Source organism: Procambarus clarkii, chromosome 23, assembly GCF_040958095.1.
Source record: "Procambarus clarkii isolate CNS0578487 chromosome 23, FALCON_Pclarkii_2.0, whole genome shotgun sequence".
In the NCBI taxonomy this organism is placed as follows: Eukaryota; Metazoa; Arthropoda; class Malacostraca; order Decapoda; family Cambaridae; genus Procambarus; species Procambarus clarkii.
In genome coordinates, this window is record NC_091172.1 from 17,306,118 (window position 1) to 17,328,617 (window position 22,500).

A 22,500-nucleotide genomic window follows, 5' to 3' on the forward strand; every position below is an offset into this window, starting at 1 on the left:
GCCTCTCAACCGTCAATCAACAGGTATGTGTGTGTGTACTCACCTAATTGTGCTTGCGGGGGTTGAGCTCTGGCTCTTTGGTCCACTTTGGTGTGTGTGGTGTGTGTGTGTGTGTGTGTGTGTGTGTGTGTGTGTGTGTGTGTGTGTGTGTGTGTGTGTGTGTGTGTGTGTGTGTGTGTGTGTGTGTGTGTGTACCAGTTCGCATTTTCTCTTTCATTTCTTCTCGTTTCCCCCCTTAAAAAAAAACTCTTAACTATCACCCAACATCATAATTTTTCCGACAACATAGTCGGGTTCAAATTGGCGTTCCGAAGGACCCTCTTTTACGGGTAGCTTCTGGATCCTCTTAGCTCGCGCTACAGGGCTAATGACTCCCTTGAACACCGAGCCCAACCTTCCAACAGCATTACCGGGAGAAAGACCGGGGTGTGAAGAGCTAGAGGGAGAGAGGGGCACAGGGAGATCTTGGTTCCCGGTGGTGGGTATGTGGGGAGTGGTTCCCGGTGGTGGGTATGTGGGGAGTGGTTCCCGGTGGTGGGTATGTGGGGAGTGGTTCCCGGTGGTGGGTATGTGGGGAGTGGTTCCCGGTGGTGGGTATGTGGGGAGTGGTTCCCGGTGGTGGGGAGTGGTTCCCGGTGGTGGGTATGTGGGGAGTGGTTCCCGGTGGTGGGTATGTGGGGAATGGTTCCCGGTGGTGGGTATGTGGGGAGTGGTTCCCGGTGGTGGGTATGTGGGGAGTGGTTCCCGGTGGTGGGTATGTGGGGAGTGGTTCCCGGTGGTGACTTCGGCAGTAGGGATAGTGTGGGGTAGTGGTGGTTGTGGTGGCACTAGGAGTGGTGATGATGGCAGAGGTTGTGGTGGTGGTGGTGATTCATATACTCATCTATTCTTATTGTGTCTGCATAATCGGAGTTTTAGCGCCTAGGCCCCGCCTTTCCACCAGCCGGCCTGTCTAATGCAGTGATTTTCGACCCATTTATCTTTCATATCTACTTTTGAAATTATGAATGGGGTTAGCTTCTATAACTTGACCAATTAGTTAATTTCATTTCCCTTCTTCACGTATGATTAAAGATATCTTTCTAACATTTCTGTGACACATATACCTCTCAGGCATGTGCCCATGCACTCTTGTATAATTGGAATACATTGTAAATATATCTTTATTCACTGTCCAAGCCCCCCTAAGTACTTTATATGCGTCTACCCTGTCTCCGTTCTCTTTCTCTTCTGTTCTAGAGATTCAGGTCCAGTACTTCACTCATACCACATTCCTCGCAATTCAGGGACGAGCCTCGCTGTTAACCTCAATTCCTTTTCTAGTTTCCTTATGGACTTCTTGAGCAGGAGACTCCACGATGGAACTGCCTACTCTAGAACTGGTCTCACGTAGGTTATGTACAGTGATTTGAATGCCTCCTTAGATGTTTTGACCTTCAGCCAGTGTGGAGTATGCTGCTGATGTTGTTCTATATATACGTGCCTCCGGAGTAAGGCTTTGATTTATATCCATTCCCAGGTCTTTTTCTCTAGTCTTTACATAGAGGAAGCTTCCCTTCAGTGTGTACTGTCCTTTTGGTCTCCTGTCACGTCTTCCCATTCCCATCACCTTGCACTTGCTGATGATGAACTCCAGAGACCATTTACGGGGCCAACTCTGCAGCTTATCTAAGTCATCTTGGAGAATATTACAATCCTCATTAGTCTCGACTCTTCTCATTAACTGATGATGGAGAAAAGAGGTCTACATCTCATTATCTCCCTCCTGCCTCTTCTGTACCGAATACACATTTTAACTATCTGGACGTTTGATTTCTTTGTCGTATATGCTTTTAAAATTGTGGAATGGAGGTGGCTTCCACAACTTCTTTTTTCTGTGCTTTCCACTTGTTGATCACCTGTATATGGTACGAGTATTTCCTTAGATTTCTTCCGCATTTCAGTCATTTGCTTTTCTAGCTGCCACCTGCGTCTTGTCCAATTTTATTTAAATTTAAATAGGCTGTCCTTTCTCACCTTGTCTCTTCCCCCTACAAATTTTATATGTAGTGATCATATCCTCTTCTGCTGTTTCTATCCTGTAAGGTTGTGAAATTGAATTCCTTTAAAATATCCTCATTGTTCAGTCCTCTTAATTTAGGCATTATAGTGGTAAGCCACTCCGCTTTCTAGTTGAATTTTGTTCTTAAGGAGATGAGGAACCCAAGCAATTGCTGCATATTCTGATGCTAGTTTTCCCTGGGTCTAGGCCGTGTAGGCTGTCTTTCAAGTCTATATTTAGAAATTTAAATGTCGTTCGCATATTGGACAGTTTGCCATGTGCTACCTGTATCATGACTTGTATATATGCTGGTGTTACTGCTGAAATCATAGCCTTTTTCGTTTTCTGTAATTGTCTTGCCTTAATGGAATAGATTTCTTGCGGTTTCCCATCTTCGTTGCCTTACACTTGTTGGGGGTTAAACTCTAACAGCCTGTAATCTTTAGTACACATCTCTTATAACCCAAGGAGCCTTGACCACCCCAGGCCGCTGCTGTAGGGAGGCGAGGCAGTAGCCACTATCCATTTCCTCCCCTCATTTCATAAACAGCGAAATGTCATTATCTCTGACTAGAGCACAATGCAATCTCTCCACTCCCATGACAGTTTCATCAAAACTACATCAACTTGCTCCTCCTCCTCCTCCTCTTCCTTCCTCTCCCCCCCATTCCCTTCCATCGCCCTTTCCATCTCTTCTACCCTCTCCTCCCTCGCTCTCTTCTCTACCTCTCCCCCCCTCTCTCTCCCTTTTCTTATCCCCCTCCTTCTCTCTTCTCTCTCACCCCCCCCCCCATTCTTCCCTCTGTTTACATCACAGCAGATTTAATAACTTGTTTCTCTTCTCTGGTATATACTTACTTAAGTGATAGTGTAAGTTTATTTTAGTTTTGAAAAATGTTTCCTTCATTGCTTCTCTGTCTCTCTTAAGGCCTACAGCGAGTGTCTGCCAGTGCAGGCTAGTGATCACATGGTCCTGTGTGACTAACCTTCCTGTGTTATGGGGAGTTTTAGCATCACATAGCTAGTTCTTGACACATTCTGTACTTCCCTTCATATAGTCTAGGGTAACTAGTTCTTGACACAAGCTGTTCTCGCCTTCATATAGTCTAGGGTAGCTAGTTCTTGACACACACTGTACTTCCCTTCATATAGTCTAGGGTAGCTAGTTCTTGACACACACTGTACTCCCCTTCATATAGTCTAGGGTTGCTAGTTCTGGACACACACTGTACTTCCCTTCATATAGTCTAGGGCAGCTAGTTCTTGACACACACTGTACTCCCCTTCATATAGTCTAGAGTTGCTAGTTCTTGACACACACTGTACTTCCCTTCATATAGTCTAGGGTTGTTAGTTCTTGACACACACTGTACTCCCCTTCATATAGTCTAGGGCAGGTAGTTCTTGACACATTCTGTACTCCCCTTCATATAGTCTAGGGCAGCTAGTTCTTGACACACACTGTACTCCCCTTCATATAGTCTAGGGCAAGTAATTCTTGACACATTCTGTACTCCCCTTCATATAGTCTAGGGCAGCTAGTTCTTGACACACACTGTACTCCCCTTCATATAGTCTAGGGCAGCTAGTTCTTTACACACGCTGTACTTCCCTTCATATAGTCAAGGGTTGCTACTTCTTGACACACACTGTACTTCCCTTCATATACTCTACGGCAGCTGCATTAATGCAGATGTACTTAAATGTGTTAATAAAAAAAAAATCTCTCAAGGCTAATCTGTATGTAGGTTAATTAAACTTGTCTAGAACATCATTGATGATCCTAAATTAATACCAAGAAGCCTGCAGCTGCTAGCCAATACCAGCTAATTCGGAAACCTGTCCGTAAAAATGATTAGTCTTTATTAACTAAGTTTATTATAATAATTTCTGATTAGGTATGCCTTAGGGTCGCTCTCCTTGACTGTTCTCAATAATGAACACCGAGTAACTCTTGCATCTTATATGACTTGGACGAAGGAGAGAACTACCACCAGATATCTTAGTGGGGGTCCACGGAAGGTCTGCTGTTAGGTGCTGGACTGCCTTGTTGTGGAGGGTTGACGCGGGAGTCTCTCCCCAGGCGGCGCGTCTCATGTATACTGAACCTTGTTGTGAGGTGTGAGGCCACTGTCGTCCCACGGTGAGGTCTGAGCTGTGTCTTCTTGTGAGACGAGGTGCACTCACACATACACACACACACAAACACACTTGGGGGTTGATATCACGCCAGACCTGTCTTCTGCAGCACATATCAAGAGGATAACATCAGCGGCATATGCCAGGCTGGCCAACATACGAACGGCATTCAGAAACTTGTGTAAAGAATCATTCAGAACTTTGTATACCACATATGTCAGACCAATCCTGGAGTATGCAGCACCAGCATGGAGTCCATATCTAGTCAAGGATAAGACTAAACTGGAAAAGGTTCAAAGGATTGCCACCAGACTAGTACCCGAGCTGAGAGGTATGAGCTACGAGGAGAGACTACGTGAATTAAACCTCACGTCACTGGGAGACAAGCGTTAGAGGGGACATGATCACCACATACAAGATTCTCTGAGGAATTGATAAAGTAGATATAGACAGGCTATTTAACACAAGGGGCACACGCACTAGGGGACACAGGTGGAAACTGAGTGCCCTAATGAGCCATAGAGACGTTAGAAAGATTTTTTTCAGTGTCAGAGTAGTAGACAAATGGAATGCATTAGGCAGTGATGTGGTGGAGGCTGACTCCATACACAGCTTTAAGTGTAGATATGATAGAGTCCAGTAGGCTCAGGAAACTGTACATTAGTTGATTGATAGTTGAGAGGCGGGACCAAAGAGTTAGAGCTCAACCCCTGCAAGCACAACTAGGTAAGTACAATTAGGACTAGGTAAGTACACACACACACATTCAGGCATAACGCTGTCCACTCTGCTTGATTTTATTGCCCGAATTAATCATCCATTTTAATTTATGGACGGACATTCAGTTCATGTGAGGGAATTTCCCCACACAGCTGTTGTGTACACACACCACACACACACACACACACACACATACACACACACACACACACACACACATACACACACACACACACACACACACACACACGCACACACACACACACACACACACACACACACACACACACACACACTGCTGCTAACATTAACTAGACCTATTGTCGTTACTATTACTACTGCTGTAGATCTTGTCCGGACAGATGTGGACAGAAGACTGACAGACACACCGCCTGGCCAATACTGAGAAACGGCCATTGTAATTGAGCAAAGAAAGATGGTTAATTGAATATGATATTACTGCTACTATTACAAGTACACTTCCCCCCCCCCCACCCCCCCCCTAGTATTACTGTCCAGTGTATTACAACCTCACAAGCCAGTCTCCGCTGATCTTCCCCTTATATTATAACCTTCCACAGTCACAACACGCACGGAGCTAATAACACATTCACTCCTAGCTTAATCTCTCAGCCAATCAGGAACGAGGATTAAGTACTCTTTAGACACCCAATTAATTGGTCAGCCAATTAGGTTTCATAACGAATGTCTCCGGATGTACGTGTATTATGTTAAGGAAGACGCTCATAACAAATAACTTTACAGCAAATTAGATTTAACTTCTCTGAATCCTCTTAGCCAATTCCAAACGTGGATCTTATCTGGATTGGGTTCTGGGAGTCCTTCTACTTCCCAGGCCCAGCCTGCGAGCGCTCGGTTCAACAGATATAAAAGCATTTAGACGTAATTAATCAGCCACTTTTGGTAAGTGCTTACTTTATGCTTGGAGAATGCTTCAATCAAAAACACCTAGAGACAGCCTGATCATCCGTTATCCAAAGAAAAATAATATAAAAATATCATACTATTTGCCTTCGTAATTCCTCCGCTAATCAAGAGCTTGAAAACATCCCTTATGGCTTTCACTGAGGCGAAGCTCAATTAAAACACGTGTTGTTGATCATGAGTTATTACAAGTCACCCAAGTTGTTACATCAGTTACAGCAACTTCAACAGTGTGAACACAAAAGTACAGTGACAATACAGCAACACCAACGACTGAATTAGTCTGCGGACCCAAATATTCTGTCACAGCAACAGCTCCAGTATCTTGTAAATGAAAAGCAAATACCACGCAATTGTAATCGATAAAAGTATAGAGTCCTCACTTAAAAGTGATATCTGTAGTGAAAAAGTGCAAATCTTGCTTGGAAGTAGCAATAGGTGGGTGAGGACCTCACTGGGAAAACTAAAGACTCAAGAGCGGCAAAGTTTCTGTTCCAGCGCCTCAGTGTGGCAGTTCTGAGGGGAAATGTGTATCTTAGGTACGCACCCGACCTCCGAGGTTTATGAACACTGATTGCAATAGTGTTATATATGTGTGTGTGTTCTCTGTAAATTGTAGCAAAGCACTAAAATAAAATAAAACAAAATTAATAAAAAAAAGATTAGGGGTGGTAGGAAAAGAAAATAAATATTAGTATTCAGTGAGAATCCACAAGGTCTTCTCTGAATACTCTGTACTTTCTTCTTCGAAGCTGTGGGTCCCTACAATTGCACCAGAGGTGGTACCATTATTATATATATATATATATATATATATATATATATATATATATATATATATATATATATATATATATATATATATATATATATATATACCCGAATAAATATTAATTAGTTATATTATTGTTAAAATAATAATTATAATAATAATGTTGTAATTACTAATTATTACTCTTCCTTCTGCTGGGTCATGAAGGAGGCCGTCCTCGGGTAAAAAGGAGGCTGTGACGATCTCTGTCAGGAACCCGTAGGTGCGGGGCCGGGACGTCCACCACCTGGGGCTCGTGTGGCCCAGGCTCTGCTTCAGGAGGCTGAGGTCGTTCTTGCCCTTGCTGGGGTGGTTCTTCTCCGGCCCCGACCACGGTGGTCTCCGGGTTTGGAGTCCCTGTGCCTTCTTTTACCAACTTCGAGGTATCCTCCGGAGCTGGAGCCCCTAGGGGCAGTTCGTTGTTACCTTCAGCCTCGTTCTGACAGTTCCTGCGACGGCGCTGGAACCAATCGTATTGGCGTTTGTCTCTCCATTGGAGACTTTCAGCGCCGTGGAGAGGGGGGGGGGGGGGACCTGCTGCTTGGGTAACAGTTTCTCCTTCATATCAACATACCCTGGCTTTGCTCCCTGGAGAAGCCACTCCTGACTGACAACCATAACTCCATAGTCTCCCGAGACTGATGGATGCCTACTACTACTATATATATATATATATATATATATATATATATATATATATATATATATATATATATATATATATATATATATATATATATATATATATATATATATATATATATATATATATATATATACAAAGAAATACACGGTAAATTAATTAAATAATTAAATTTCAATATCCGCACCGTATACGATTCATTATATGCACGATATCCATATCCATTTCATTATCTGAACAATACTCACTTTATTATCCGCTCAATATCTGCATGATATCTACTTCATTATCCACATCCTTATACGCACGATACCCAATTCATTACTCGCACGAAATCCACTTCAAATGGTCTGAGTAAAAGACCTTAGTAATTCACATCTAATCTGGATTCATCGCTAAACCGGATTATTCAATTAAGAGACATGGACGTGCCTTCCTCCTCCGGACAGGTGCTGCGTCCGCATACGCTGCACAACAATATTGTGTAATGCGGATATCCGGAGGCTGGGCCGGTTGACAGCGGAGTCCTGGATATCCAGTTTGTGAAGAGAGAGAGAGAGAGAGAAAGAGAGAGAGAGAGAGAGAGAGAGAGAGAGAGAGAGAGAGAGAGAGAGAGAGAGAGAGAGAGAGAGAGAGAGTGAGAAATATATATCTTTATTTCTTTACTTTTAATGTGTTCGGGGACACTTTCTATAAACTCTGAAGGATAATGTATCACAACTCATTAATGAGATACAGTTTGGTTGGGAAGGTGAAATACACAGGCGGTGATATTTGTTGTATATTATACACGTATAATATACAGCAGTATATAATATATAGTATGGCCCAAAGGGAATACAGAAACAGGCAGGAAGTCATGACAGGGAGGAAGTCATAGTTCCTCAGTGTCATATGCCAGAGGGCGATTGCAGATGAATGACAGTGAGGCGGCTACAAGGTGTGCGATAGCCATTGCTGGTGTCTGTATCCTCGATGCACGAATGCCTGGCAATTTGCAACTCCTATATGTATATTATACCTTCACAAAACTAGCTTCAGTAGCTTCAGACTAAACAATATGCAGAAGAAGAACGGGAGTCATTACGACTATATAGCGCTTGGAAGGGTTCAGGGTAAAGATTTGGGATGGGACGGAGGGAAGGAATGGTGCCCAATCACTTGGACGTTCGGGAATTGAACACCGTCCTGCATGAAGCGAAACCGTCGCTATACCGTCCAGCCCAAGTGGAAGGGTACAAAATGGGAGATAGAATCCTTGAAGAATCGAATTAAAGAGAAAGAATTGCTTTCAGAAAATTAAGTAAAGAATAGTTCTGGACTATATATGCCACATATGTCAGACCATTCCTGAAATATGCAACGCCAGTATGAAGTCCTTGTGTAGTCAAACAGAAAATGGAGTTGGAGAAAGTTTACAGGTATGCCTTGTCCCAAAACTAAGACATATGATTTACGATGACAACTATAGGAATTAAACCTCACGTCATTGGAAGACAAAAGAGTTAGCAGAGACACAAACATCACGTACAAAATTGGGAGTCCAGATGTGTGTCAGTTCGAGCCCATATTAGTGCCCTAATATTTCTCATAGATACATTAAGGTATTCCTATTTCATTGTGTATTTATATAACTATAATTGCTTTAATTATTAGTGTTGTCCCATATATAAATATATAGTGTTGTATATATATATATATATATATATATATATATATATATATATATATATATATATATATATATATATATATATATATATATATATATATATGTATGTATGTATGTAGGAGAAGGTATGGAAGGTAACTAATTCCGTGTTGTTTGTGTGTACAGGTAAGAGTGTTGAGCGGAGCGTCTTGTACACTGACAGGAACACTTCAGGTGAGTTATGCTAACTCGTGTTCTCGGAGGCGAGGTTTCAGCTCTTGGGTCTCGTCTCGCAACTCTCAGACTACTAGAGAGAGAGAGAGAGAGAGAGAGAGAGAGAGAGAGAGAGAGAGAGAGAGAGAGAGAGAGAGAGAGAGAGAGAGAGAGAGAGAGAGAGCAGGCGTGGGTCACGGGCTGGGAGATATACAGTCTGGGATGGCCTACAGCATCACAATGTATTCATGCCATGCTCAAGCTGGGAGAGAAGTATAGAAGAGCTACAGACGAGAGTTAGGTTTGGTGTATGTTTGTATGACAGCCATCTGGTGTATGCTTGTGTCACCACACCTCGTGTATTATTTTGTCATTCACCTAGAGTTTATTTTGTATAATCTACCTCAGGTATCCTTGTATCATCCATCTGGTGTATGCTTGTGTGTAACCTACCCGGTGTATGCCTTCACTCGCCTTGTGTATGCTTCTGTCACCCACCTAATGTATACTTGTTTCATTCACCTGAATTCCAGGTGATTGGATTTCACTGAAAACTCACACCCCAGAAGTGACTCGAACACATACTGCCAGGAGCAACGCAACTGGTATATACAGGACGCCTTAATCCACTTGACCATCACGACCGGTCATAAGGAGTTGCGTATAGTCCTGGGGACCATTCAGGCTTGTTCGCATTTGTGTTCTTCACATATGCCCCAAAGAATGAGGTGATTTGATAAAATGCTGTGCCCAAATGCATAGCATTTGCTATGGGAAATGGAACAAACTAAGGGAGCAGGTTGTATAAACAAACTCCAATCATAATATGTAAAAGTAGATATGACAGGGAAAGAGGCCAAGCATTATTTCGTGGCACAACCGGCGGCTGGAAAGGCGGGGTCCAAGAGCTAATGCAGGCACAAGTACACACACACACACACACCTGTTACGGGGGGAGGGGGGGAGATAGTGACCATGGTGTAGTTCTGGGGGTGGGAGATGGTGAAGATGGTGTAGTTCATGACGATTGCGGCTGATGAATACGTTGGTGTGATCTCTAGTCTGCGAGCTGCGCGGCTTAAGCCATAATCCTCGGCGGGCCAGAAATGGTTGTGCACATTCCCTTTGACCTAATGCATCTGTTCACCTAGCAGTGAGTAGGTACTCAGGAGTGAGTCAGCTTGTTGTGGGGTTGCATCCTGTAACCCCAGTACAGTAATTCGGCCTTGGGGAGAGGGGAGGGGGACCTCGATAAATGCCAGACGTGCATGAATACACCCTGGCTTCCTGTCCCCACCCCACCCCCGACACATTGAATTATTATTATTATTAACCTGGTTGAGTAGAGTTGGTGTGTGCCCTGGGGGTGGCCGGGTGTGTGCCCTGGGGGGTGGCCGGGTGTGTACCCTGGGGGTGGCCGGGTGTGTGCCCTGGGGGGTGGCCGGGTGTGTACCCTGGGGGTGGCCGGGTGTGTGCCCTGGGGGGTGGCCGGGTGTGTGCCCTGGGGGGTGGCCGGGTGTGTACCCTGGGGGTGGCCGGGTGTGTGCCCTGGGGGGTGGCCGGGTGTGTGCCCTGGGGGGTGGCCGGGTGTGTACCCTGGGGGTGGCCGGGTGTGTGCCCTGGGGGGTGGCCGGGTGTGTGCCCTGGGGGGGTGGCCGGGTGTGTACCCTGGGGGTGGCCGGGTGTGTGCCCTGGGGGGTGGCCGAGTGTGTACCCTGGGGGGTGGCCGGGTGTGTACCCTGGGGGTGGCCGGGTGTGTGCCCTGGGGGGGTGGCCGGGTGTGTACCCTGGGGGGTGGCCGGGTGTGTACCCTGGGGGTGGCCGGGTGTGTACCCTGGGGGGTGGCCGGGTGTGTACCCTGGGGGTGGCCGGGTGTGTGCCCTGGGGGGTGGCCGGGTGTGTACCCTGGGGGTGGCCGGGTGTGTACCCTGGGGGTGGCCGGGTGTGTACCCTGGGGGGTGGCCGGGTGTGTACCCTGGGGGTGGCCGGGTGTGTACCCTGGGGGTGGCCGGGTGTGTGCCCTGGGGGGTGGCCGGGTGTGTACCCTGGGGGGTGGCCGGGTGTGTACCCTGGGGGGTGGCCGGGTGTGTACCCTGGGGGTGGCCGGGTGTGTGCCCTGGGGGGTGGCCGGGTGTGTACCCTGGGGGGTGGCCGGGTGTGTACCCTGGGGGGTGGCCGGGTGTGTACCCTGGGGGGTGGCCGGGTGTGTACCCTGGGGGGTGGCCGGGTGTGTACCCTGGGGGTGGCCGGGTGTGTGCCCTGGGGGGTGGCCGGGTGTGTACCCTGGGGGGTGGCCGGGTGTGTACCCTGGGGGGTGGCCGGGTGTGTACCCTGGGGGTGGCCGGGTGTGTGCCCTGGGGGGTGGCCGGGTGTGTACCCTGGGGGGTGGCCGGGTGTGTACCCTGGGGGGTGGCCGGGTGTGTACCCTGGGGGGTGGCCGGGTGTGTACCCTGGGGGGTGGCCGGGTGTGTACCCTGGGGGTGGCCGGGTGTGTGCCCTGGGGGGTGGCCGGGTGTGTACCCTGGGGGGTGGCCGGGTGTGTACCCTGGGGGGTGGCCGGGTGTGTACCCTGGGGGGTGGCCGGGTGTGTACCCTGGGGGGTGGCCGGGTGTGTACCCTGGGGGGTGGCCGGGTGTGTACCCTGGGGGGTGGCCGGGTGTGTGCCCTGGGGGGTGGCCGGGTGTGTACCCTGGGGGGTGGCCGGGTGTGTACCCTGGGGGGTGGCCGGGTGTGTACCCTGGGGGGTGGCCGGGTGTGTACACATAAAAGCACACTTTTATGTGTGCAGAAGAGCTGTTGAATTGGCGGGAATTTCGAAATGGTTTTTCCTACAGTGTTTCTTGGGTAAATTCAGATAACACATAATTTTATACTAATCATGAGCCCCACACCTGTCAGGTGGGCGGATGTGACAGGTTTGCAGTCATGTGCGTAAGGCTGCCATGAGTAAGCCAAGTTTGGATGTGTAGTTAAGATTGCAACGTGATGCATTCAACATCACGTTGAATGCAAGACTTACACATTTCGTCAACGTGAGGACGATAGCGTTTGTGATCACGACCACTTAATCTCGTCGATAACACCTGATGATTATGATATCTTATCCCAGTGAACACGGAATTGTAACCCTACTAGAGTGATTGTATAGCCTTGATCACAATCAAATACAATAATTATAAAAATTGAAAACGATATCAAAACTGTATAGTGTAGCATGACACCGTTCCTCGGTACACGGCGTCACACGTGCACGGTACACGGCGTCACACGTGCACGGTACACAGTGTCACACGTGCACGGTACATGGCGTCACACGTGCACGGTACAGTGTCACACGTGCACGGTACACAGCGTCACACGTTACACAGCGTCACACGGTACACAGCGTCACACGTTACACAGCGTCACACGGTACACAGCGTCACACGTTACACAGCGTCACACCTGCACGGTACACGTCACATCTCAGTGATTAGCCCCCTATCCCCCAGCCTCTCTCCCTCCCCATCACAGATGGGGGGGGGGCTGGTGGCTGAGTGGACAGCACGTAATCCTGTGGTCCGGGGTTCGATTCCCGGCGCCGGCGAGAAACAAAATAAGCAGAGTTTCTTTCACCCTGATACTCCTGTTACCTAGCAGTAAATAGGTACCTGGGAGTTAGACAGCTGTTACGGGCTGCTTCCTGTGTGTGTGTGTGTGTGTGTGTGTGTGTGTGTGTGTGTGTGTGTGTGTGTGTGTGTGTGTGTGTATGTGTGTGTGTGTGTGTGTGTGTGTGTGTGTGTGTGTGTGTGTGTGTGTGTGTGTGTGTGTGTGTGTGTGTGTGTGTGTGTGTGTGTGTGTGTGTGAAGAACAAAATAAATATTAGTTATTAACAGTTGAATGATTGACAGTTGAGAGGCGGGCCGGAAGAGCAGAGCTCAACCCCCTGCAAGCACAATTAGGTGAATACAGATCCTATTGTCATCTCCTATCTCCCCCCATCAACCACCACCCTCCCCATCACCACACCCCCCCCCCCCCCTTATCCCCACCTCTCTTCTTCCGCCGGCACTGTTTGATGACTAGTCTATTTTGATCAACTCTCGCCTCAGTAACTTCACCCTATTGTTTACGAACACTTCAACTCCCTGCTCTTTCTTCACGACTCACTAACTACCCTAAGAGTCGAGTTGCTTTCCTTCGTGTAAATATTCTCGTTAAACCTGGGAGAAAATTATGAGAAAAGCCTAAAGCACTATGACTATACGGCACTTGGAAATTAAGGAACGAGGCCCAACCACTTAGACAATCTTGGGCTGGACGGTAGAGCGACGGCCTCGCTTCATTCAGGTCGGCGTTCAATCCCTGACTATCCACAAGTGGTTGGGCACCATTCGTTGTTGTTGTTATAGATTCAGCTACTCGGAACAAGTTCCAAGTAGCACGGGCTATGGTGAGCCCGTAATTTACCTGGCAGAGGAGCAGGGCAAGTGGCACAGGCTATGGTGAGCCCGTAGTGGACATACCTGGCACAGGATCGGTGCTGTAGGGACACCATTCCTTTCCCCCTCCTTATATACTGATCCCTTCCCAGCGTTTTGTAGTTGTAATGGCCTGACGCTTTCTGCTGATAGTTCCCTTGCCTTGGACTATTGGGGATCGAGCGTCGACCCAGCAAGATGCGAGGTCGTTGCTCTGCCAATAAGTGCAAGTGGTTTATAAGTGACAACAAACACAGCCTGGCTATGAGAGGTTAACAACCAAGACTGTCACTTGAAACTTACTCGTGTTGGAAGATGAGATGATTTGACAGCATCGACTTTGCTATTAACAATTGACACGATATTCCACACATCTGTTACACCTTCTCATCTGCCATCGGTTCAAACACCTCCTAAACCTCTTTATACACTTGCAACACTAGCCATACACCTGCTATACTTCACCAAACACCTGTCCTCATACTCCGGGAAGCTAGGAAGCCTAACACATTACACACAGAAATCATAATAACGTGATGTATCAAATGAACAAATCCACAAGGACCGTGACGAGGATTCGAACCTACGTCCGAGAGCATCCCAGACGCTGCCTTAATCGACTGAGCTACGACATGGATAAGAATTGCAACCAGAAATTCTACTGGTTGCAATATATATACACACACACACACACACTCACACAGACACACACACACACACACCAACACACACACACACACACACACACACACACACACACACACACACACACACACACACACCAACACACACACACACACACACACACACACCAACACACACACACACACACACACACACACACACACACACACACACACACACACACACACACACACACACACACACACACACACACACATAAATCACAACTATAAACCATAATTATAACCCGTCCCCGCCCTCAAAAGCCCCATTAATTCACCTATATTTTTTGTACACGTTGCGGGCCTCAGTATCACAGTTATGAGCTGATACTGATTTGCATCCCATTAAAATGGCATGAGTGAGGGGAATCCAATCCAGTTCACCGGCGCTGTTTATTTCCCCTTTGCAGGACTGAATATCTAATTATAGATGCATCTAGTAATTACTGTGTATTAGCAGTTAAATCTCCCAGCTAATTGTACTGTGACGATAGTTTCTGCTGCTGAAGAGGTGTACTCACCTAGTTGTACTCATATAATTGTGCTTACGAGGGTTGAGCTCTGGCTCTTTGGTCCCGCCTCTCAACTGTCAATCAACTGATGTACAGATTTCTGAGCCTAGTGGGGTCTATCATATCTACTTTTGAAACTGTGTATGGAGTCAGCCTCCACCACATCACTGCTTAATACATTCCATTTGCTATCTACTCTGACACTTAAAAAATTCTTTCTAATGTCTTTGTGGCTCATATGAGTACTCAGCTTCCACCTGTGTCCTCTGGTTCGTGTTCCACCCGTGCTAAAGAGTTTGTCTTTGTCCACTCTGTCAATTCTCTTGAGAATTTTGTAGGTGGTTATCATGTCTTCCCTTACTATTCTGTTTTCCAAGGACGTGTGTGTGTGTGTGTGTGTGTGTGTGTGTGTGTGTGTGTGTGTGTGTGTGTGTGTGTGTGTGTGTGTGTGTGTGTGTGTGTGTGTGTGTGTGTACGTATGTACATGCACTCAACTAGATTTGCTTCCATTGTGTCCTTTTTTCTTCAAGTGACGTGAGGTTTGGGTCCTGTAGCCTTTCCTTTCAGCTCATACCTCTCAGCTCTGGGACTAGTCTGGCATATATACATCAGGACTTTCTCCAGCTTCGTTGTGTATTTATCAAGATAAAGAGTCCATGCTGGCCCAGCATATTTCAAACTTAGCGTGTATGTGTCTGTGTGTGCGTGTGCGTGTGTTTGCGTGAGTATGTATGCATGGGTCATTAGTTAAGATTAACGTTCAAAGTTTCTCCACGATAATTTGCTAGATGAATAAATATCTGGAACATTACCGGCCACAGACCAGCTTTTTCTGTGCTTTTCTGAGATTGAATCGTCTAACTGGGCGGTCTTGGCGGATCTTAGGCTCATACCAAACAGCTTTGAAGGATCCAGACCTAATATAAACCTGTGTTTATATTAGGTCGACCCCTCATAAGTAAGGGGTCGAAAACTGTTTATTGAACTGAATTTTTTTGTTTTTAACGTCGTAAGGGATCAGATATTTTAAACAATTACAACAAATTTAAACAATTTAAACAATTATAACAATTTTAAACAATTTAAACTATTTATTTATTTTTAAACCTACTCAAATGTCGATCAAATTTTAGATGTTTTATTTCTTGGATATATTTTTTAAAATAATTTTAGTATCAAAGGTACTTTTAAGGTTTATTTTTTTTAAGTCAAAAACATTAGAAGCATTATATAAAAATGAGCTTATACAGGGATCAGTATTGAGTATCTTTAATGCAGTACTGAGATTCTTTAGTGGAGTAGATAATATCTTTAATGGACTACGGTGTCTTTAGTGGAGTAGAGACTATCTCTTCACTGAAGTATTTTCAATAAAGTATCTTTAGTTTAATACCGAGTATCTTTGGTTTAATACTGAGTATGTTCATTTTAATACTGAGTATCTTTAGTTTAATACTGAATACCATTAGTTGAATACTGAGTATCTTTAGCTGAATACTTAGTATTTTTAGTGTAGTACAGAGTAACTGTAATGAAGTTCTGAATATCTTCAATGGTGTACTTAGTATCTTTGTTGCAGTACAAAGTTTCTCGAGTGTAGTATCGAGTAACTTTAGTACAGAGTATCTTTAGTTAAACTTAGATAAAATGAGGCACACGAGCCATCTGAGAGCGTCCAGCATCACTACCACCGGGATGGTACTCATCTCGACACGTGCCTAGGCCTACGAGAGCCATTCAACATGACAAAATATGTAGCTAGGCCTACACGGACCACTGAATTTGACCAACTCAAAAAATATTCACATCTTGAATTTAAAAAAAATCAATAATAATAAAATAGTATCCTCATCATCATTACGCTCGTGATAAAATATAAAAATTAACGAAAAAATTTTGTCATTTGACCCACAAATTTTGAAAATTTGTCAAATAGTCATTTCACCCACAAAATTTCCATTTTATTTCCATTAATTACACCCAAAACATGACGAAGCGATCACCAGAAACACAATATTTGTTAAAGTGGTGAATGTGGAGCCATTATGCGGGTCACTCTCATACGTGTTATGAGGTCAATGAGGGGGAAATAATACTCATGTGTATGTGTGTATGACTGAAGTGTATGGCTGGCAGTATGACGCAATGTGGAGCGGGCGTGTTAGAGGCGTGGAGGAGGGGGGAGGGGCTTGCGTCACGAGGCGTGGGGGGGGGGGGGGGGTATTGCGTCACGGGGTCGTGCATGGCGTGTATATATATACATCCCAACAAGAAGGGTGAGGCGGTGACCGTCAGACAAAATAGAGCAATTTCGACGCTCTTACAGTTTTGTCCAGACTTACAATTTTGTCCAGACTTACAATTTTGTCCAGACTTACAGTTTTGTCCAGACTTACAGTTTTGTCCAGACGTTGGCCACTAAAACAGACTGTCGCTTCAGTTCCAAAAATCTTACACACACGAATGTCTAGTCGGATAATAGCTTTCAGATAGAGCACTGAATCGCCCTTATTACTACAGATGTACTGAACAAGTACAAATCAGTATGTATGTCTTGATGTCAATATATATATATATATATATATATATATATATATATATATATATATATATATATATATATATATATATATATATCTGTTTGTGTGTCTTTGTCAATATTCGTTTGTGTTTGTCTATGTCTTTGTATATTTGCTGTCAGACTATGTTAATATCTATTTCTGCTTGTCTACGTTATGTGTGTGTGTGTGTGTGTGTGTGTGTGTGTGTGTGTGTGTGTGTGTGTGTGTGTGTGTGTGTGTGTGTACTCACCTAGTTGTACTTACCTAGTTGTGTTTGCGGGGGTTGAGCTCTGGCTCTTTGGTTCCGCCTCTCAACCGTCAATCAACAGGTGTACAGATTCCTGAGCCTATTGGGCTCTATCATATCTACACTTGAAACTGTGTATGGAGTCAGCCTCCACCACATCTCTTCCTAATGCATTCCATTTGTCCACCACTCTGACACTAAAAAAGTTCTTTCTAATATCTCTGTGGCTCATTTGGCCACTCAGTTTCCACCTGTGTCCCCTTGTACGTGTTCCCCTTGTGTTAAATAGACTGTCTTTATCTACCCTATCAATTCCCTTCAGAATCTTGAATGTGGTGATCATGTCCCCCTAACTCTTCTGTCTTCCAGCGAAGTGAGGTTTAATTCCCGTAGTCTCTCCTCGTAGCTCATACCTCTCAGCTCGGGTACTAGTCTGGTGGCAAACCTTTGAACCTTTTCCAGTTTAGTCTTATCCTTGACTAGATATGGACTCCATGCTGGGGCTTCATACTCCAGGATTGGCCTGACATATGTGGTATACATATGTGTGTGTGTGTGTGTGTGTGTGTGTGTGTGTGTGTGTGTGTGTGTGTGTGTGTGTGTGTGTGTGTGTGTGTGTGTGTGTGTCTGTCTGTCTGTCTTTCTGTCTGTCTCTGTCTCTCTCCTTGCCGTCCACAACAGCTGCGTCGCTCAACAGGCTCAAGTACACTCGAGAATGGAATGGGGGAATGATAGAGGGAAGGGATAGGGTGGAAAGGAGAAAAGTTTGCGAATTAGAAGGAGGGAAGGTTAAGAGGGTCGGAGGGAGGGGGTGATAAAGACAGTGAGCAGGATGGGAAAGAAGGAAGGAAGGAAGAGGGTGGTATGAGAGAGAAGATAATGGGAGAAACGGAAGAGGAGGGTGAGGAGAACGAGTGAGAAACTTGTGGGAGGGAGACACCAGGAGACGTGAACTACACACAAGAATATCAGTAAACAAATAGATAGTCTGTTACATTGATATATGTATAGATAAGCAGATAGATAAACAAGTATATAGATAAATCGATAAGTGGAATGATAGGGTGGAGCTAATATATCATATATGACCTATACAGCAATCCGCCCCTCCCCCTATACTTACCCCCCTCCTCCCCCCCCCACCCCTGCTTGGATTACAACCATCGTCACCTGTGATAAGTCCTTCCACGTTGGAATAAACCTACTCTACTCGGGAAAAAACTCATTCCACTTTGGGAAAAAAACTCGTCTTGTTAAGAAACCCCCTTCCCCTTAGGAATAAACCCCTCCACTGGGGGAAGAAACCTCTCAATTTGAAGGAGAATTTCCTCTCGGTAAGTAACCACTCCACTTGGAAAGAAGCACCTCTACTAGGGAATAAACTCCTCCACTAGGGAATAAACTCCTCAACTTGGGAATAAACTCCTCTACATTTAACGAGCCACAACAATCACATAAGCCAATAGTATCCTAAGCTAGAGGAGCCACAAGTGCCAGTTAGACCAGGAGAGTTAAGATCAACAACAAAAAATAAATAAACTATAATTTTTCATATCAAGAAAAGTGATGTCTTCTTCCTTTCCATGTTGGTCTGGTCAGCAAATAGTAATGTTTTGTCCAGGGGTGCCCGCACGCTTCAGGACTGCCGTGGAGAAGTCGTTCTTGAAGGGTCCATCATTCATAACGCCGATCTAAAAAGTTATTTTTTTTTCAAAGAGGTTTCAGTATGCATCAGAATGGTCTGCATAATTCTATTCAAGGGTTTCGACACATATTAGGACGGTCTGGAAAATCCTGTCAACGGGTTCCGTCATGCATCGTGACAGCCTGGATAATCCTGTCTGGACATGCATCGTGACAGCCTGGATAATCCTGTCTGAGCATGCATAGGGATGGCCAGGATAATCCTGGATGTTTCAGAGGGGTCACATGACCTGGCGGGGAACATCCCAGAGACTCGCATATTTGGGTTTCCTGAAATGACCATTTGTCTTGCTTAGTGCCAGTCGTGGCCGGAAGAGGGCAGTGGTTTCTCTTCCTGTTTATTGGGCGCGCCAGGCGGACGTGACGTAATGGGCAGAGTTTCTCTTCTTGCTATTGGACGAGAGAAGCGGATGTGACGTCAGACGGGGGAGGGAGAGAGATGAACATTTTCCAAAAGGCGTATAGTGGTCAGCGCCATTTCTGACAACCGAGAAGTCTCAAGTTGAATTCCCAGATAGGACGCGACTTTTGGGTGCGTTTTTCTTACACCTGAGGCCTATGTCCACCTAGCAGTAAATAGGCACCTAGGAGCTATTGAACTGTTGTGGGAAGCATCATCTGATGGTCACTGTCCCCCATCAATGGAAAAACAATATAATTGACTTCCCAGATGGACGTGGCGCCACGTTTTAACTAATAGTTAAATCTATATATGTTTCTTTTAGTCTCCCACACCCACACACACTCTTGTCCTCCCCATCTTAACACCCACACCCTCACCCGCCCACCCCACACCCAAAAGATGGGGAACTGAGCCAGGAATATCCAGACTGGAAGCCGCAGTCATTTCCCTTGCTATCCCGATCACTCCCACACACTTCCCTGGTCGTTCCCCCTAGACCATAACGACCCAACAATCCTGGCTAACAAGCGGCACAAACGAGCAACACCTGATTAATTTAGCGAAGGGGTTACAACTCGATGGGTTGTGTTCCGTTTTAATGGTTTTATCCCGACGATTTGGTTTAGGAGTTATAAGCAGTTGTTAGGATAACGTCTGGTGGTTAAATGGTAGAGCAGTTGTTAGGATGACCTCTGGTGGTTAATTGGTAGAGCAGTTGTTAGGATGACCTCTGGTGGTTAATGGGTAGAGCAGTTGTTAGCATGACGTCTGGTGGTTAATGGGTAGAGCAGTTGTTAGGATAACGTCTGGTGGTTAATGGGTAGAGCAGCTGTTAGGATGACCTCTGGTGGTTAATGGGTAGAGCAGCTGTTAGGATGACCTCTGGTGGTTAATGGGTAGAGCAGCTCTTAGGATGACCTCTGGTGGTTAATGGGAAGAGCAGCTGTTAGGATGACCTCTGGTGGTTAATGGGTAGAGCAGCTCTTAGGATGACCTCTGGTGGTTAATGGGAAGAGCAGCTGTTAGGATGACCTCTGGTGGTTAATGAGTTGAATAGTTGTTATTTATTTTACTTCCATGTGCTGTTATCATTGTTTTCGTCAATGTTTATACCGTTCTTTTATTTAATACAACAGGCCAATACGAGCAATCTTGGGTTTCAATGTCATTAAATAGTTTATATATATATTGCTTGTGATTGGTCTTATGTTGCATATCTCTATGCTTAAAGAAAAATAAAATAATCATTATACAGCCAATTGTATAATCATACATGGCATTATAAAATCATAACAAAATATGGTAAATTTATATTGTCCAGGAGTGAGCTAATTGCGTCAGTATTGGACAGGAGTTATCTGGTTGCGTCAATATTGGACAGGAGTTGTCTGGTTGCGTCAATATTGGACAGGAGTTATCTGATTGCGTCAATATTGGACAGGAGTTATCTGGTTGCGTCAATATTGGACAGGAGTTGTCTGGTTGCGTCAATATTGGACAGGAGTTATCTGATTGCGTCAATATTGGACAGGAGTTATCTGATTGCGTCAATATTGGACAGGAGTTATCTGATTGCGTCAATATTGGACAGGAGTTATCTGGTTGCGTCAATATTGGACAGGAGTTGTCTGGTTGCGTCAATATTGGACAGGAGTTATCTGATTGCGTCAATATTGGACAGGAGTTATCTGATTGCGTCAATATTGGACAGGAGTTATCTGATTGCGTCAATATTGGACAGGAGTTATCTGGTTGCGTTAATATTGGACAGGAGTTGTCTGGTTGCGTCAATATTGGACAGGAGTTATCTGATTGCGTCAATATTGGACAGGAGTTATCTGATTGCGTCAATATTGGACAGGAGTTATCTGGTTGCGTCAATATTGGACAGGAGTTATCTGGTTGCGTCAATATTGGACAGGAGTTATCTGCTTGCGTCAATATTGGACAGGAGTTATCTGCTTGCGTCAATATTGGACAGGAGTTATCTGGTTGCGTCAGTATTGGACAGGAGTTATCTGCTTGCGTCAATATTGGACAGGAGTTATCTGGTTGCGTCAATATTGGACAGGAGTTATCTGCTTGCGTCAATATTGGACAGGAGTTATCTGGTTGCGTCAGTATTGGACAGGAGTTATCTGGTTGCGTCAATATTGGACAGGAGTTATCTGCTTGCGTCAATATTGGACAGGAGTTATCTGCTTGCGTCAATATTGGACAGGAGTTATCTGGTTGCGTCAGTATTGGACAGGTGTGACCTAGTTTCAATTTAAGCTCAACATATTTGTAATATGTTTTTTAGACCTTTAATTTCTTTTTCATTTATTTCAACTTGCCAAATTTTATTATATTATTCATTTATTTAAAAATTATAGTTATCATTATATAAATAATTGTTATAATTATTATAATATAATTGTAGTTATTATAATTTTAATTATTATTTTTTTTTATAAAGTGTTAATTATACTACTAATATTATTAATACTAATAACGACGATGACAATAATCTGTTGCCAAAGAAAAGACGTTGGCAACAAACGCGTCTATAATTAAGTGTAACATTAGAAATATATAGAGACCTTGCAATCCCGCGAGCAAGGATGCAACTTCGTGCAATGCAGCAATGCAGCAGAGTCGCAGCTCAATGCAAATCACATTTTGCCTAAAAATAACAAATAAACAGTTTCGCTACACTGAATGATTTGATATATATATATATATATATATATATATATATATATATATATATATATATATATAT

At 44.9% G+C, this 22,500-nt stretch overlaps 2 protein-coding genes across 2 annotated transcripts in view; both read left to right on the forward strand.

Annotated features, from left to right (window-relative positions):
- The window catches only part of LOC138367869 (uncharacterized), a 501,322-nt gene that overhangs the window by 61,514 nt on the left and 417,308 nt on the right, over positions 1-22,500 (forward strand).
- The window catches only part of LOC123750521 (uncharacterized PPE family protein PPE16-like), a 21,418-nt gene continuing 7,587 nt past the window's right edge, over positions 8,670-22,500 (forward strand). The window contains exons 1-2 of the mRNA XM_045732629.2: positions 8,670-8,720; positions 21,118-21,987. Coding sequence (XP_045588585.2) covers positions 8,670-8,720; positions 21,118-21,987 — 921 coding nt within the window. The remainder of the gene's footprint in view (positions 8,721-21,117; positions 21,988-22,500) is intronic.